Source organism: Cheilinus undulatus, linkage group 1 (genome assembly GCF_018320785.1).
Source record: "Cheilinus undulatus linkage group 1, ASM1832078v1, whole genome shotgun sequence".
Classification (NCBI taxonomy): domain Eukaryota; kingdom Metazoa; phylum Chordata; class Actinopteri; order Labriformes; family Labridae; genus Cheilinus; species Cheilinus undulatus.
Window position 1 is genome coordinate 23133700 of NC_054865.1, and position 14879 is coordinate 23148578.

General features: G+C 40.7%; 1 protein-coding gene across 2 annotated transcripts in view; it reads left to right on the forward strand.

Moving 5' to 3' along the window:
* Positions 1 to 220: 220 nt before the first annotated feature.
* galnt2 (UDP-N-acetyl-alpha-D-galactosamine:polypeptide N-acetylgalactosaminyltransferase 2) overlaps positions 221 to 14879 on the forward strand; it is a 116599-nt gene continuing 101940 nt past the window's right edge. For both annotated transcript variants that reach the window (XM_041785910.1, XM_041785918.1), the window contains exon 1: positions 221 to 688. In XM_041785910.1, coding sequence (XP_041641844.1) covers positions 593 to 688 — 96 coding nt within the window. In that variant the 5' untranslated portion in view covers positions 221 to 592. The remainder of the gene's footprint in view (positions 689 to 14879) is intronic.

Sequence of the window (14879 nt, forward strand, 5' to 3'; positions counted from 1 at the left end):
GGAAATGGGATGAAATGTTAATCATGAAGCATCTCTCGGAGCGTTTGCCTTTCTTTGATGAGTTGGCTCCAAACCAGAGAACAGCAGCCTCTGTTTTTTCAGTTTAACCCGGGTCAGAGTGACTCTGGCGCCCCTGGCGTCTCCTCAAAGCACGTGCAGCTCTGAGCAGACAGTGAATTCATGTAGCTCGATGATGATCACAGATCCTCTCTCGCTCAGCTCACACAGCCACAGAACTGATATTTAACAACAATCATTTGCTACAGGGACTGACCCCACCCCCTGTGCTCGGCTTTAGCACAGATCCGCACGGCACGGATCGCCTCTCTGCCAGCACCGGCCCTCCTCCAGGGCTGCCTGAGCCGGTGTTTGATTGGATTAGAGTATGCTAGCCTTTGCCCTCTAACCCCGCTGATGTTGGCTGGCTGCTTCCTGCTCCCACTGCTCCCCCTGACCGACTGACGAAGCCTGCAGAAGCCGCACGGAGAGGCGCCCACCTCGGACACAGCCGACCGGGACGAGCCGCTGCTACAAGCACACCGGAGAAGAGCCACGAAACGCTCAGGCACGAGAACGAAAAAACGGGACAGCCATGCGGAGGAAATCGAGGATATTGTTGTGTTTTGCGGTACTGTGGGTGCTGGGGATAGCCTACTACTTCTACTCGGGGACAGCGTTGAGTCGAAAGGTAGGATTTCCGTTCCTCGACTGCTTTTTCTGGCCACACGGTCCGTCGCGGTGTCCGTGTGGATGTTTTCTTCAGGACAAAGCGAAGATGGAGCGCCGTGATTTGACGCTCGTCTGCTTTTCGGGGCTCGGTTTTGATGCCGTGAGGAGCGGGATAGAGGGCCTGCTAGTATCAGTGGGCAGGCATTGATTTAGTGGAGATGAGTGTGGACAAGGACAGAGGATAGTTGGGCTGGCCGGTTGGCGTGCACGGACCTCCCGCTGCGCCGGTGACTGCCTTCTCTTGGCTGCGGGAACGGAGCACGTTCAAACCGGGCAGCCGGGTAACCACTACCGTGGCGGTGCCGGTTAATTTCAGAGCCATATAGAGGTGGAAGCATGTAGAGGCTTTTTGGTAATGTAGGGCTGCTGGCCTGGCTCATAGGGCCGGGGGTGGTAGTGGTGGTGGTGAGGGGGGTGAGCCTATAGAGCACGTCAGCACAAGTTGCTGCTGCTGCTGCTCCGAGAAATGAGATCAGGAAGTGTGTTATTTCACAAGTTAAAGCTCTGATAAACCATGCTGTCAGGAGAGGGTTGTTTATGATAGTGTCACTTTAACATTAGATGTTTTTTGTACTCTGGTAAAGATATAATCACTCGTGTAAAACCATCATATTATCACATTTTTAGGCCTGTTATAACTACCCAGTTGGCATATTCACAGTAAGCCTATGTCAGTGGGTTAGTGTACTTTACTATGAAAGCCAATAAAATATAAGCTAGAGCTGAAATACTGAATTGATGAACATGATATCACATAATCAGTCAATTCTAAATCAAAATGGCAAATGTTTGCTCTAATCTGACAGTTTGCTACATAAAACAGTACAGTGAATAGACAGGCATCCAGTAGACGTGTACAGTTGGGAAGGAAGGAAAGGGAGAAACAAAACATTAACTATTAGGGATGCATGATATTAGATTCTTAATGATAGCGGATCTGCCAATATTTCCAAACCCATTTTAGCCAATACAGATACTGTTACCACTACACACTTTTTTATTGTAAAGAACACCGAGTGTCTCCAGTGCAAAGAGGCTGATTCAAGGGGAGCTGAGAGAGGAGCGGGTGGAGTTCACTGTCAGATAGTTGTTTGAATAGATGTTTGATGGTTGATTTGTTGCTTTATTCAAAATATTCAGGGCTCAAGATCGACCGCCTAGAGTGTATGGCACCTTAGAAAGCCATCTATACCTGATGGTACATTTCGCAGGTATTTAATTCTGATATGTGATTTACTATTGTGCATCCCTATGAAATATCTGTCCAGTCTTACAACAACGTCCCTGAAATGAAACCTAAACAAAACTTTAAAGTAAAACTATGAAGAGATGAGACCTATGTTATGTTTTACAGTTGCACAGCAGCATTTTATCTGGTAGAGTGGGACATGTCATTGTCTGGAGGTATAGTGCAATGTTAACGCAAGTCTGTGCAAACTTTAAAGGATGATACTGAATTAAAATTACATTGAATTAAATGACAATGCAGGCCCCATGTTGCCTGTTGGACCATTCGTGCTTTTGGCAGATCCATCTATATTGTTAATTAATTAAATTTGCTGCCATATTAGTTCACATTGACACCCAAAGTGCACTTTAAAATGAACATAAGGGTCCAACGTAAAACAGTTAACAAGTAAAGTAAAAGCTTTTTTGAGTTGCTGCCATGTTGCCATGTAGTTGACATAACATGCTCATAGCTAAAAATGTTGAGTTGGCAGAATTTTTTTTCTGTATGTTCTATATGTTCCCTTTGTAGATATCTTATATCTTATGCAGGACTGTGGCTCAGCAGTTGGAGTTGGTTGCCCCCAGATTGGAAGCGTCTGGGTTGGATTCCCAGCTCCTGTAGTCACATATGTCCTTATTCAAGAACCTAACCCCAATTTACTCCAACTGCCTCATCTGTGGCATGTAAAAAGTCATTAAAAGTGCACCCCGCTCCTCGTGATTTGTTCACTCCACATTAATCAAGTTGGGATTTTTACAGAGTTGACATATATCCATGTGTTTTATTATAATCTGCTTTGCTCTCATTATGAGTGTTAGCCGGTTTTTCTGAAAATCTTGACCCGTTAATTTAATTGTCTTGAGATAATACTGATTTCCCCTTGTTAATAAGTCATTTTCTCAAGATCTTAAGAAGACCACTGACATTAATATGTTATCACATTAAGACCAGCATCATTGTCTCAAGATAATGAGATAAATAAACTGATATATTGCAAAAAACAAGCAAAATTTACTGGTTGTCATGGATGAAATAGTAAGATAAATTATATGAATGCATGTCCTCTTAGGGCTTCCATAAGTAACACATTTAGCATCAGACAATACATTTTAACAGTGACACAATCTGCAGCTTCCTAAATTACCATAAAACCAAGGCTGTTTATTGGGCCACACCAGATTTATCACTGCTACTTAATAAAATGGCAATTATGTTCAAGCCATTTCATTATACTGACATGAAGTTTATCATCTGCTCACACAGACTTCTGCTCTCTGTGTCTTAAGCTGGTTTACAACAACTGAAACAACCGGTAGTGGTGGTATGTAGCCTAAAAGTAGCAGAGGCTGTTCAGCTTTATTTTGGAGACAGGGATTCCATTCATAATATACCAGGCCTGTACATGCAGTCGTATGCCATGCATACTGCAGTTGTATTTGGATTACAATGGCCTGAATGACTGAGGATGTCCTCAGAGACATCATGCATGAAGTGTAATTTAAATCTCCTCCAGGTGTAGTAGAAGACTTGGTACTGTACCTGCTCTGTGTGTGAGTACAGTTACCTTATTGTGTTATACCCATTCAGCTTGGACTAACTCAGACTGCTTGTGTGCGTCTGCTTGTGTATCCTGCTGCAGTTTGTGTGAGTATGAGGGGCTCAATGCAGGTGGCTGTGTGACCAGCGCGTTTCCTCTATTACCCGTCTAGATTTGGTTGTGTGTTTTTGTGTGAACACCCTGTGTGTATTCCACCTGTTTCTTGTCTTGTCCTATCTGTCTCTATGTGTTTGCTTTGCCCCAGTCAACCAGAGCAGGCCTTTTACTTTTCCATTAGGCTGATAGCTCCTGCTCTCTATGTGTGTGAGTGTGTGTGTGGTATTTGTGGTTGTCAAGGGGGTCAAAGTGGCACTCCATGATAAGCAACTTTCTCTGGAGTTGGATTGCAGGCAGCATTAATGTAGAGCCTAGATGATGGGCTACATCTGACTGCTGTCTTTACGCAGGGGGAGATTTAATCTGTTTAAACAAAGGTGCAGCTGCACAGGTAACTTGTGATTTTCCACTCCACTTTAAAGGAGTTGAGGCATTTAATAAGTTCTCATACTGACAAACTTTGTGCCTACTCTTTTTGTGAGTGTTTTCAAAAGCACTTCAGCCTCACGTAAACTCATTAAAGTGAGAGGGGGTAATTTATTGTAGAGGTGTTATTGTAATACTCAAATTTACCTTTGAAAGGAACCAGTAATGCCCTGACAATAAAGAATGAACAACAGGGCTGCAGTATCTTGGAGTGCTGCAGGTGTTATAAAAGCCTTAAATGAAAAAGATGGACAAACTCTCAACCAAACTGATTTGGCATTACCACTGAAATCTAGATGAGCAGAAAACAAGAGTTGGATAATGCTTTTGGTTGGACACTTTAAAAATTACCTAACTTTTGCTCATGTCACTGAAATAGGATTATCAAGATACATGATGTGGACAAAGGTATTTTGCCGCCTGACCATTACACCATCAGGGACTGTAATGACATTTTATTCAAATCCATTTACTTTAATACGCAGTTGGCCTCCTTTTGCAGCTATAACAGTCTCCACTCTTCTTGTAAGCCTTTCCTCAAGATTTTGGCCTGTTTTTGAGAGAGTTGTGCCCATTCATTCTGTAGAGCATTTGTGAAGTCAGGCACTGATCTTGGACAAGAAGGCCTGGCTAACAATTTCCATTCCAGTTCATCCCAAAGGTGCTCGATGGGGTTGTGGTCAGGGCAAGTTCTTCCCCACCTAACACTTCAAACGTTGTCTTTATAGCCCTTGCTTTGTGTACTGGGGCACAGCCATGTTTGAATAGAAAAGAGCCTTCCCCAAACGGTTGCCACAAAGTTGGAAGCATATTGCCCAAAATGTCTTGGTATGCTGAAGCGTTATGGTTGTCCATTACTGGAGATAAGGGGCCTAGTCCAAGCCCTGAACCAGCCCGTACCATTATCTCTTCCCTGCCAAACTTTATAGTTAGCACAATACAGTCAGACAGGTAACGCTCGCCCTCTCTCTCTCTCTCTCTCTTAAGGTCCCCACTTGTGAATTTTGAAGCTTTTCACGTCTTAAAGAATGTGGTTACTAACAAGTTGCTAACTATGGCTACAAAACTGGTTTGCCTGCATACCAACTGGACTAAAGCAGTGCTCCACATAGCTTATACTTAGCAATAATCCAAACACCCATGGAAAAAAATGGCCAAAGGATTTTTTTGTCAGTAGACCCAACAATGCTTACTTCAAGGATGGCCAATAAATGTGGTTCTTGCAGCACTCCATACTACTGAGAATGAAAATAACAGTATTAAGTATTAAAGTATAAAACAACTTGGCTTCGTGCCTTGAAGCATCTCCAGCTCAGCTTCAGAAAACACATTTTGGGAGCTTGGGCCACAAAAGTCCAACCATATTTAGAAGAAGATGATTCACCCATCAGCTACAGAGAATTCATCATTTCAAATGTAAGTTATGTAGATCCTTCATAAAGCCATTTGTCTTATTTTTTGCTCACTGAATCCGAGCCTCAAAGATAAAAATATAGTCTGAATTTCAGCCCAATCTTGACATTGAAGTTGTGTGACTGAGAAATTGTTTTCTGTCTTTATTATAAATTTGGATAAGTCTATTATGATATAAATACTCAGGGATTAATTTTCTGTAAATCGACTAATCCTTTCAGTACTTGTGCCAGCAACTCGTATTAAATTTATAAAAGAAAATCCTCAGTGGTTTAATGTGGTTTCTGTCAATTTTCACCTTTATTCTTATCTTGGCAGACAGGTTAAATGAAAGTTTGAGCTTAGATAAAGCAACAGCTATTTTATTGTGTCCAAATAAGGACAAGAGCTTCTCTTTTGAGTTACACTGATGCAGATGTCTAGTTTAGTGGCACCGAGAAATACTGTATGTAAATGCCTCCAAAGGACATTTCCGTATTCTAGACGATAGTGAAGATTCTTTTAACTATCCAACATATCTTGAGTGCCTGCATCATACATTTAAACTCATGTATCTACATGTTGTGCCACTGCTGCTTGTGAGCAACTGTGATAAATCTAGAGTCCAGCAGTTCTCTATCAGCCAGCCTAAAGAGGGCTCACTTTATCACTGCAGCTCATTCAAAAAACAGGCCTGAAATATGTAAAGAATGATGTTTCTGCCAGAACAATAACTCCAGCTAGCTTCTCCCCTCTCACTCACTCATAATACTCTGGCTGCTAGGATTGTCACGAAACCAGAACTTCAAACTCTGACACAAAAATTAAACAATATCATTACCAGTTTCAAATACATTAACCATATTCATTCACGGAGGGAATAAAAACAGTTTTGACCCCTTATCTCATAACTAAGGTGTTTTTTTTCTTGTAATTATGAGATCAAGATCTCATTAATAGTCCATAAGATCCTGATCTCAATATTATCAGAAAAGGGTTTAAAAAAATTAAAGGTCAGTATCTTGTAACTCTGACATCTGTATGTCATAATTGTGACGTCCTAAACTGGCATGGATGCATTTGAAATGCACTATAGCATCATGTAAAATCAGGCACATGTAAAGCCATGATTCTACTTTTTTTTTTTTTTAACATATGTTAACTTCCTTAATGGGATGCATGGTGCATGTGGTAGTTTTTTTGGTCCATCTAGGCCATCGGTTGCCAACCTGGGGTCTAAAACCATGATAAATCTGTTATTAAGTAGTTTATACAAAGGACTTTTGATAAGAAAAGCATACAAATGCCTTTTTTATGGTTTTATCAGTGAAACAAGTAAAATCTGTTGATTTTTGGTGGCAGTGCGTCACTTTTTCTCCTCTCTTGGGTCCTGGGGCGGCTCCAAGGAAAAATGTTTGGGATACACTGATCTAGGCTACTACAGTAGTCTGTAAGTTATTCCATGTTTGGGCGTGCATTTATGGTTTTCAATGAGGTTTTATACTGAGAGTGGTCCATCTAATAATCCTGTCAGAGCAGCATAATGGGATGTCTTCCTTGACTTTTTTGCAATATTCAATCAGCCAATGTTTACAAAATAATTTTAGCCAGTATCAATATTGATGCCAATATTGAACATAGTTTAGACAAATTAACACATTTCACTCCTTAAATAAACATTAAAGTATAAAGACTGATGATGAATAAGGGAAAAGACATCAGCTGAAGTAGGTCTGTTGGTCTTACTCTAATAACTTTAATAACACTGCAGAGGGAGAGAGAGAGAGAGGTAATCATCCAAAAACTACCTACTCATGCTGCTCTGTCTGACAGGATGATCAGGCTACTATGATGAGCGATACAGATCCACAATTTTAACACCAGGATCTAGTAATAATGTGATCCTTATCTCATCATTATGACATATTTTCTTGTAATTGTGAGATAAGAGTGAAAATTGTATTTTCTGGAGTTGATGAAATGAGCTTTCATACTAATGTATTTGTGAAAAACTGGACATTTTGTGCATCTTCATGAGACTCTATTAAGACTCAAGAAATGTCAGCATCATCTGACTTTAAATGTGCCACTGTGCTCTCTGCCTCTCATCTGCAGCAGCTTCGGTTAAATGTGACTGGAGATCTGTAGTTTTATGAAGCTTTTGTATTATCTCATTTAATGAATGATTGGCTCTTTTTTAGGTTGTATTTAAATCTATCAAATGAATGAGAATTTTGACAACCCTAAGAGGCTATCATGATCAGAGAGCTCAGTTCAAAGAACTGGACTGGGAAATGCTGTATGACGTAAAGACACTTTCTGAATAAAATGTCAACGCTAAATAAAAGATTTAACCAAACTGTACAGTGCTGTTTCTATCAAGAGCAAATTTTTATGTCCCTGCTGTCTTTGATCATAAATCTAGAGCTGTGTCACGGGCAAACGTTGTCTTTATGAGTGTACACAGTGATAATGGGTGGTCTGGAGAGTTTCTCAGGTTTACTGCCCTGAATGACAATGACCACATCATAAAATAAGAGGACAAGAACTGAAACAAAGGTTTACCTTCACATTAACAATGTGTAACCACATTTTTATGATTTTATCCTGAATCCTGAATTGAGTCATTCACTTAAATTGTAATAATACATGGTCATGCTTCATTTTCCAACAAAAGCCCATAATATCTCAGCACTCCATCTCTTTCTTTCTACTGATATTCCTGTCATGTGGTTTAAAGACCGAAGTTCCCCCTTTCTTCCTTTTTGCCCTACAAAACACACAATATTTAGAAAGACAGGAAACTTCTGGAAAAACCTGCTTCTTAAAAACCTATATGTTTCACGTTATACAAACATGAGCGTGCTGGGTCACCAGGATCCCACATTAAAGTCTTCCTGTTGGACAGACCTCTTAGGGTTTTTTTTCTTTTTTTAAAAAAACCAACATCCCACTGTTGAGTCTACTTTCCTGCTAATCAGTGGTGTGAGATGGGAGTGAAATGACAGATAGGGCAGGGTGGCATTGAACCACAGGAAAAACCATCTACAAGCAGACTTGTAGAGCAAGTTTTCAGCTGTGATTGGATTAGTTGCAGTGCCACACAGGGAGCTGTACATTTGATCAAACATGAATCATGACTCCTAAAAAATTAACTCAAATGCATGTAATGAAGCCCTACATTTCTGATCACATACAGCTGCAGTGGGGCCAAAAACCTCATGTCTCCAAAATGACCGCTTTTCAGGGAGTGGAAAAATACAGAATGGTCATAAACAGCATCTTTTTTACACTTTATATAGTTAAAAAAAAAACCACAGATGTTAAGGGTGACTGATAGAACTCATTTATGAAAAAAAAACTGAATTATGAAAAATGGAGATACGAGGTTTCAGCCTGACACCAGCAATACCCTTTTTAAAACAGTGCATGCTAGGGTGCATTGTGGACTACTGTCCATGCTCCATCGCCTACCCTGGGAGTGGGCTATATGTCAGTATTGTTGTCCATGGGGTAACTGTGGCTCAGTAGGTAGTTTTGGGCATCCCGCAATCGTAAGGTTGTGGCTTCTATCCCCAGCTGCTGCAGCCACATGTGAATGTGTCCTTGGGCAAGACACTCAACCACAGTGGCTTGCAAATGCGTATGAATGAGAATAGCTACTAATTAGATACTGATGGCCAGTTCTCCATAGCACTGCCATCAGTGTGTGAATGTGAAGGGAAAAGGCGATGACTAGAAAAGTGCTATACAGGCTGAAATCAATTTACCATTTACCTTCTGCCAGTTGATCTTGTTATTAAGTTAGTAAGCATTAACCTGGCTGTATGTCAGCCAGATAAAACATTGACAAACTTAACAGCTCTGTATATTTTGTTCCTACTCTGCACTTTACTTTTGGCACAAATGCAATGCACATTGCACACCCTAGATTACAGTGATATCCAAAGACAGACAACGACACAGTGCAACTTCTGCTAGGCCTAACATTTATGCTCATCAACTTCCGGGTTAAATTCTGGCCTGAAAACTGTGGAGAACATGCAGAAACATCCAGTGTGGGTCCAATTGAGGCCCATACATGCTAGGGATGCATGTGGTTAAATGGTTAAATTAGTCTATCAAACCTGCCGGCGCAATATGTATGAGTCAGTTAAACTATACCTATCATTAGTATTAACAACGGCTTGAGATCCTGGTCTAATGCTCTTTTAAACTGTAATGAAGCCTCCCATCACTAGAGGCCGCTGAAGCTTCAGTTAATGGCTTTCCTGTCAGAGCGTTCCTCCAGCTCTTTGTAGGACGTAAACATGAGAAGCTTAGCAGTTAGCATGTAGAAGAAACAGTGCGATATGGCAGTTTTTCAAGTAGAAAATGGAAATGAAGTGGTATGTAGGCTGTCAAGGGTTAAACTAATGGAGAAATAGTCAATCAAAGTGAAAAGAGGTCACAAAGCACTTTATTAATTTGAAAAGAGGAACCAAGGCTGGGGGAGCTAGCTGCTAATGTTAGCCACGCTCTACACAGTATGTCAGGTAAATGTGAGTTTTGAAAGTCTGGTTTTTCATTGGCTAACACATGATACGACCTTGCTACATGTAAACATACCAACTGTCCTCTGTTTGAATCAGACCTGAGCTCCCACCCAAAGGTGCGTCACTTCAGCTATCTCTCGGCATGCTGTGATTTTGGCCAGAGGATTGGATTAGCTTGTAGTTGGTGGTAGAGAATTCACCAGTGCTTTTCTTCCAGGAATCTGTGGAGAGAAGAGAACATATAAATTGGCTCAGCAGCAGGGATCCATGGGAGCTTTTAAGGCTGGGCTGGTCCATGAGTCTTATGGGAATGCTTTGGCCGCTATTATTCACAGCTCGAGGTGTTCAGATTCTGCGTGTCTGTGCATGCATCAACCTCGCCTTAATCAATCTTTGATTGTATGCAGAGTTGCTCTGAGTGCTCTGCAGAAAATGTTGCAGAATGCTTGCAGTGAAGGCGATGATGCATTATTGCAGTCTGTGATTGGTTGAGCTGCATGTTTGATTATGTATGCAACACAAGAGCCAGTGTTGTCTGATTAAGACACACAAACCCAGCAGTGTATCTGTAATCTTTAAGGTCATATCTCTACTGTGTGCAGGCTTTTGTACACACACTCTGCTTTAACTCATAAGACTGGTCACATGTGTGAGAGTTCCTGCTGTCGTGTAACTACAACACAGTAATCTAGCTAACACACCTGTGGCTTCAACCACTTGAGGCCTCGGCAGTTTGATGTGTTTATAACAATAATACTGTGTAATTTCAGCCAGAAAGCACATCCATTATTTCTGACTAACTGATTGCACCTTAGAGCAAACACTGAATCGATAAAAGGCTTGAATTAAGCTGTGGGAACCCAGTCCTTCTCAAATATACCGTTTTTGTTTGAAGTATTGATTGCGTGTGTGTGTCTCTTTTAAATAATGATCACTACAGACAGTTGTTGCCTTGATTCAGAGAGTAAATAAAGACACAAAAGCAGCCACAGATGTGTCACTGTTGTTTTTTAAAGGAATCATTCAGTGAGAGGATAGCTAAATAAAAACAGTCTTTCAACCAAGAAACTGCGTCACGGTCACATTAGAGTTACACAACTTCTTAGCAGGGAGTCCCTGGAGAGAGACGCTGTTTTTCTGTTGGAGGAGCTCCACTCATTTGTGTTTGCATGTCTGTTAGTGTGTTCGTGTGTGGGGGAGGGGTGCCTTGCTCAAGGGATATTTGACAGTAGACCGCTGTTGGGGGGGGAAAGAAGTTGTTACTGTTTCATCCATCCCCTCCAGATTTTCTCCCTTTGAAGTTTACAATGAACAAGTTGCTAAATCCCACCCCCAAGCAGAGACTGACCAATCATAGTGCAACAGCTGGCTCTAGGTACAGCAGGCCTGTAAAGCAGTAGTCTTCCCCACTTTCAATCTTAGGCCTGTTTTGTTACTGCTACCAAAAGTTTAAAGGGCTGCCTCTTTTGTTTGCTTGTCAAAATAACAGAAATTAGAAATTTGAGCATATAGCAATAATTTGGGCAGGCCACTGAGTTGAGCGCTGCCATATAATCGAGATCAGCTGGTTTCTTGCAAGCCTTCATCACCTGACAGCCAGCTGATTCATTCTAACCACGCTATTGGCTGATTGCACTCATGCTGCCATAAAATGTGCTAGCCTGGATAATGCATTGCTGCTACAAGCCTCTTTTTGCAACCCTCCTCCACCCTAGCTCCTACTGACTTAATCAGTGCCATTCTATTGTCATTGATGTCTGCCCTGTTCTGGGTTTATTGCTGCTTTCCTCCCTACCTCAGGCTCTCCCTGTAGGCACAGGGAGAGCAGGAACATGTGCTATTCCTCCTTGATGCTTTCCACACAGACTCCTAGAAGCGCAGGGGAATTCCAGAACAGCCACACTGCCAAATACATAAAACATCAATAAATGCAAATTAATAACTGCTAATAAAGATGATTTTTAATTGCAAATTATGTGTGTGTATGGGTCCTGACCGAATTAGCTTACTTCACACAAATGGTAGTGACTGTTAAATGAGCTGAGTCACCTAAAGGTTGCTCACAAACTGAGGAACTTGTGATGAATGTCTGAAAGAGGCATTTCTCCATTCATTGGCAGTGATTTTTAATGCGCAATAAGCCTTTTTACCTTATGTAGCAATCCATGCTAAGACCTCTTTGTTTAGTTATTCATCAAAATGTCAAAAGGTTTCTCATCAGACTACACAAAGAGGCACGAGCAAGCACTCTGTTGTCAACATCTTGTTCGTTTGAAAATCATTAGTAAACAATGTCACATTTTGGTGTCTACAGGCTTTAGCATTAGTTATTTCAGTGTTTCTGTCCCAAAACAGAACATAGCTAAAAATGTTGAGTTGGCAGAAAAACACTCTAATAGCAATATACTGTATATTTCAATTGGCTCAACTAAAGTTGGTGTGCCAACTATTTAAGGTGACCCCCAAGGAATGTTAGCTGACCTTAAATCTTTGTGTTCACTTGGTTTATTTTTTAACATAATTTAAGTAACTTAATAAAATGTGTTTTATCGACTAGTTCAGCTATTGAAAATGCACCCAATACTTCATAATTTGTTCACTCAACATTAATCAGGTTGGATTCTTTTTACAGTGCAAAAGGATTTGCAGGTATGTAATACTGACATTTAAAGCTTTCCTAACTTTCCATGCACAAAATGTGCACTACACAGAATACTCCAGTGGGATTCATGGGCAGCTACATTGGTATCCAGTGACTTCCCTGTCTCCTTTGCCGTCCAGGGGTGGGACAGACTGTGTGACATTACATACAAAGGGTCTGTAACCCATTCAAGGTTAGCATGTCATGCAGCATTTTTTGTTTGGTCACAGGCTATGTTTTAAGACAATTATCATAAGTTAACAGGCTAACAGAATTAGTGTTACAATGAATGTCATTTCAATCTAAGCAACAACTTTATAGTGTTAATAGCACAGATGTCTGAGTAAGTTATGAGACACAAAGTTAGTTTCTTAACATCTGTACGGTCTGTAGTGCTAGCTGTGTCATTGACCAGTTTAAGTTAAATTGCTGGCCTGTGAGCTGAGTGAATTTAGTCTAAATCATCAGAAAATTAAGGAATTTTTTTATACTTTTCACTCATTTACACAACAGAAGTGAGAGAAAGAGGATGTTAAAGTGCTTATGCTGCGGAATAATAAGGTCATTTATAGGGATGTGTATTGAAATCTGGTACCATCATAGTGCCGGTACCAACACACCTGATACCTCCCATTCTGAATCACAAGAAAGATTTCAGTGCTTCATTTCAGTTCCCCATACCCAAAGGAGAGGCATGAAATAAATCATTGTGAAGAAGTTACACCTGTTTCCTTTTCTTGTATCTTCTATTGGCATTTTAATTCTGAATCAATTAGAATACAAAGACAGCTTTATTCAGACGCTGACTTTTAAAACACTTTTTTCTCTAAGCATCAATTCAGGCACTGTTTAGGCACAGGCATCTTTTAAAAGCTTCGATTTGGGCAGAGGTTTGCCTCAGTTGGTAGAGCAGGTGTGGATATGAAATTTTCTCTCTTTTTTTTTTTTTTTTTTTGTTGTTGTATAAGAAAGAGAAAGCTTTCCTTGCAATCCTTTCACATATGAAAGCAGGACTATCCCTCATGGGCCAGGCAGCTTTACACTGCATCACAATATCAATGTTTCTTTCTATCCATGTGTCATCAGCTGGTGAGGACTTTATTAGGCCTACAGGGATGAAAGGCTTAAGCCTCATCCTTTCAGCACAGTAGCACATCTAGCCATTAGGCACATTTTAGACATTTTTAAAGGAGTCCTGTGATTAACAAGTCAGCTGGAAACATTAAATAAATCAGGCTGAGACTTCAGCAAGGTCTTACAGCTAACGTTAGCCTAATTAGCTAGCATTAGCTTAGCTGCAGCTGATAGAATCTGTGACAGTTTTCCATTATCAGACAGCTTTATGTGAAATGTTAGAGTGGAAAGCTTGACAGGCATAGCGACAGTAATTACAGGGTGTGGACTAAACAAATGGTCAGTTAAACCAGGGACTTTAATCTGCACTGCAGAAAAAGGCAAAGAAAGAAGAAGTGATGGTGGAAAGCTGACAAAAGAAGGATGAGGAAATGGTGGGTTTTGTTTCCAGCAGTCAGAAGGGTCTGCTTTTGATCTGTCAGGCCTGAATGACTGACAGAAAACTGTTTGGATAAAGACTGAGACGTTGCCATGACTGAAGACAACCAGTTATGTTCATAGCTCAACAAAGGTGGGTGTATTAAAGAGCAGTTTATGTATGTTTATCATACTGTCATTCATCTGACAGCAGATAGTTTTACCCCCTGAGAGCTTGCGTTTTTATCTTTCTGCTCTTTCTGTCTTCACATCCACCCCTCTGGATCATTTGTAGGTTCCTTGTGGTTAAACATAACAGCATGTTGCATCTGTGAGTGTGCCTAAAACAGGATTATTTTCCTCTTGCGTTGATTTATTCCTTGGCAGACGGCTAAGCATTCATGGAAAAAAAAAGTTGAAAGAGAGGAGGGTATCTATTGTTCATGCAACCAGCCCGGAGATGAGAGCTTTTCAAAGATCCGTTTTTTATTCAGACAGCAGGAGAAAACAGAGCTGCCCTCTTTTATTCAATTTGTCACTGAGAGGCAAACTATTGTAGCTGTGTTACTTTTTCATCTTTAAACTTCACAATGAAACAGGGAAGAGTCAGGGCAGCAGTAATCTGTGTTCATGTTATCAAGTTTAAACAATTCAAATAGCACTGATAGGGAGCGCAGGTGGCCAGGATGTTTTGCCTATGAAAGGCTTGTGGGAATGACATTAGACACAAGTCGAACATGACTAACTGCAACAACCACCCTTGAAATTGAATTAGAGTGT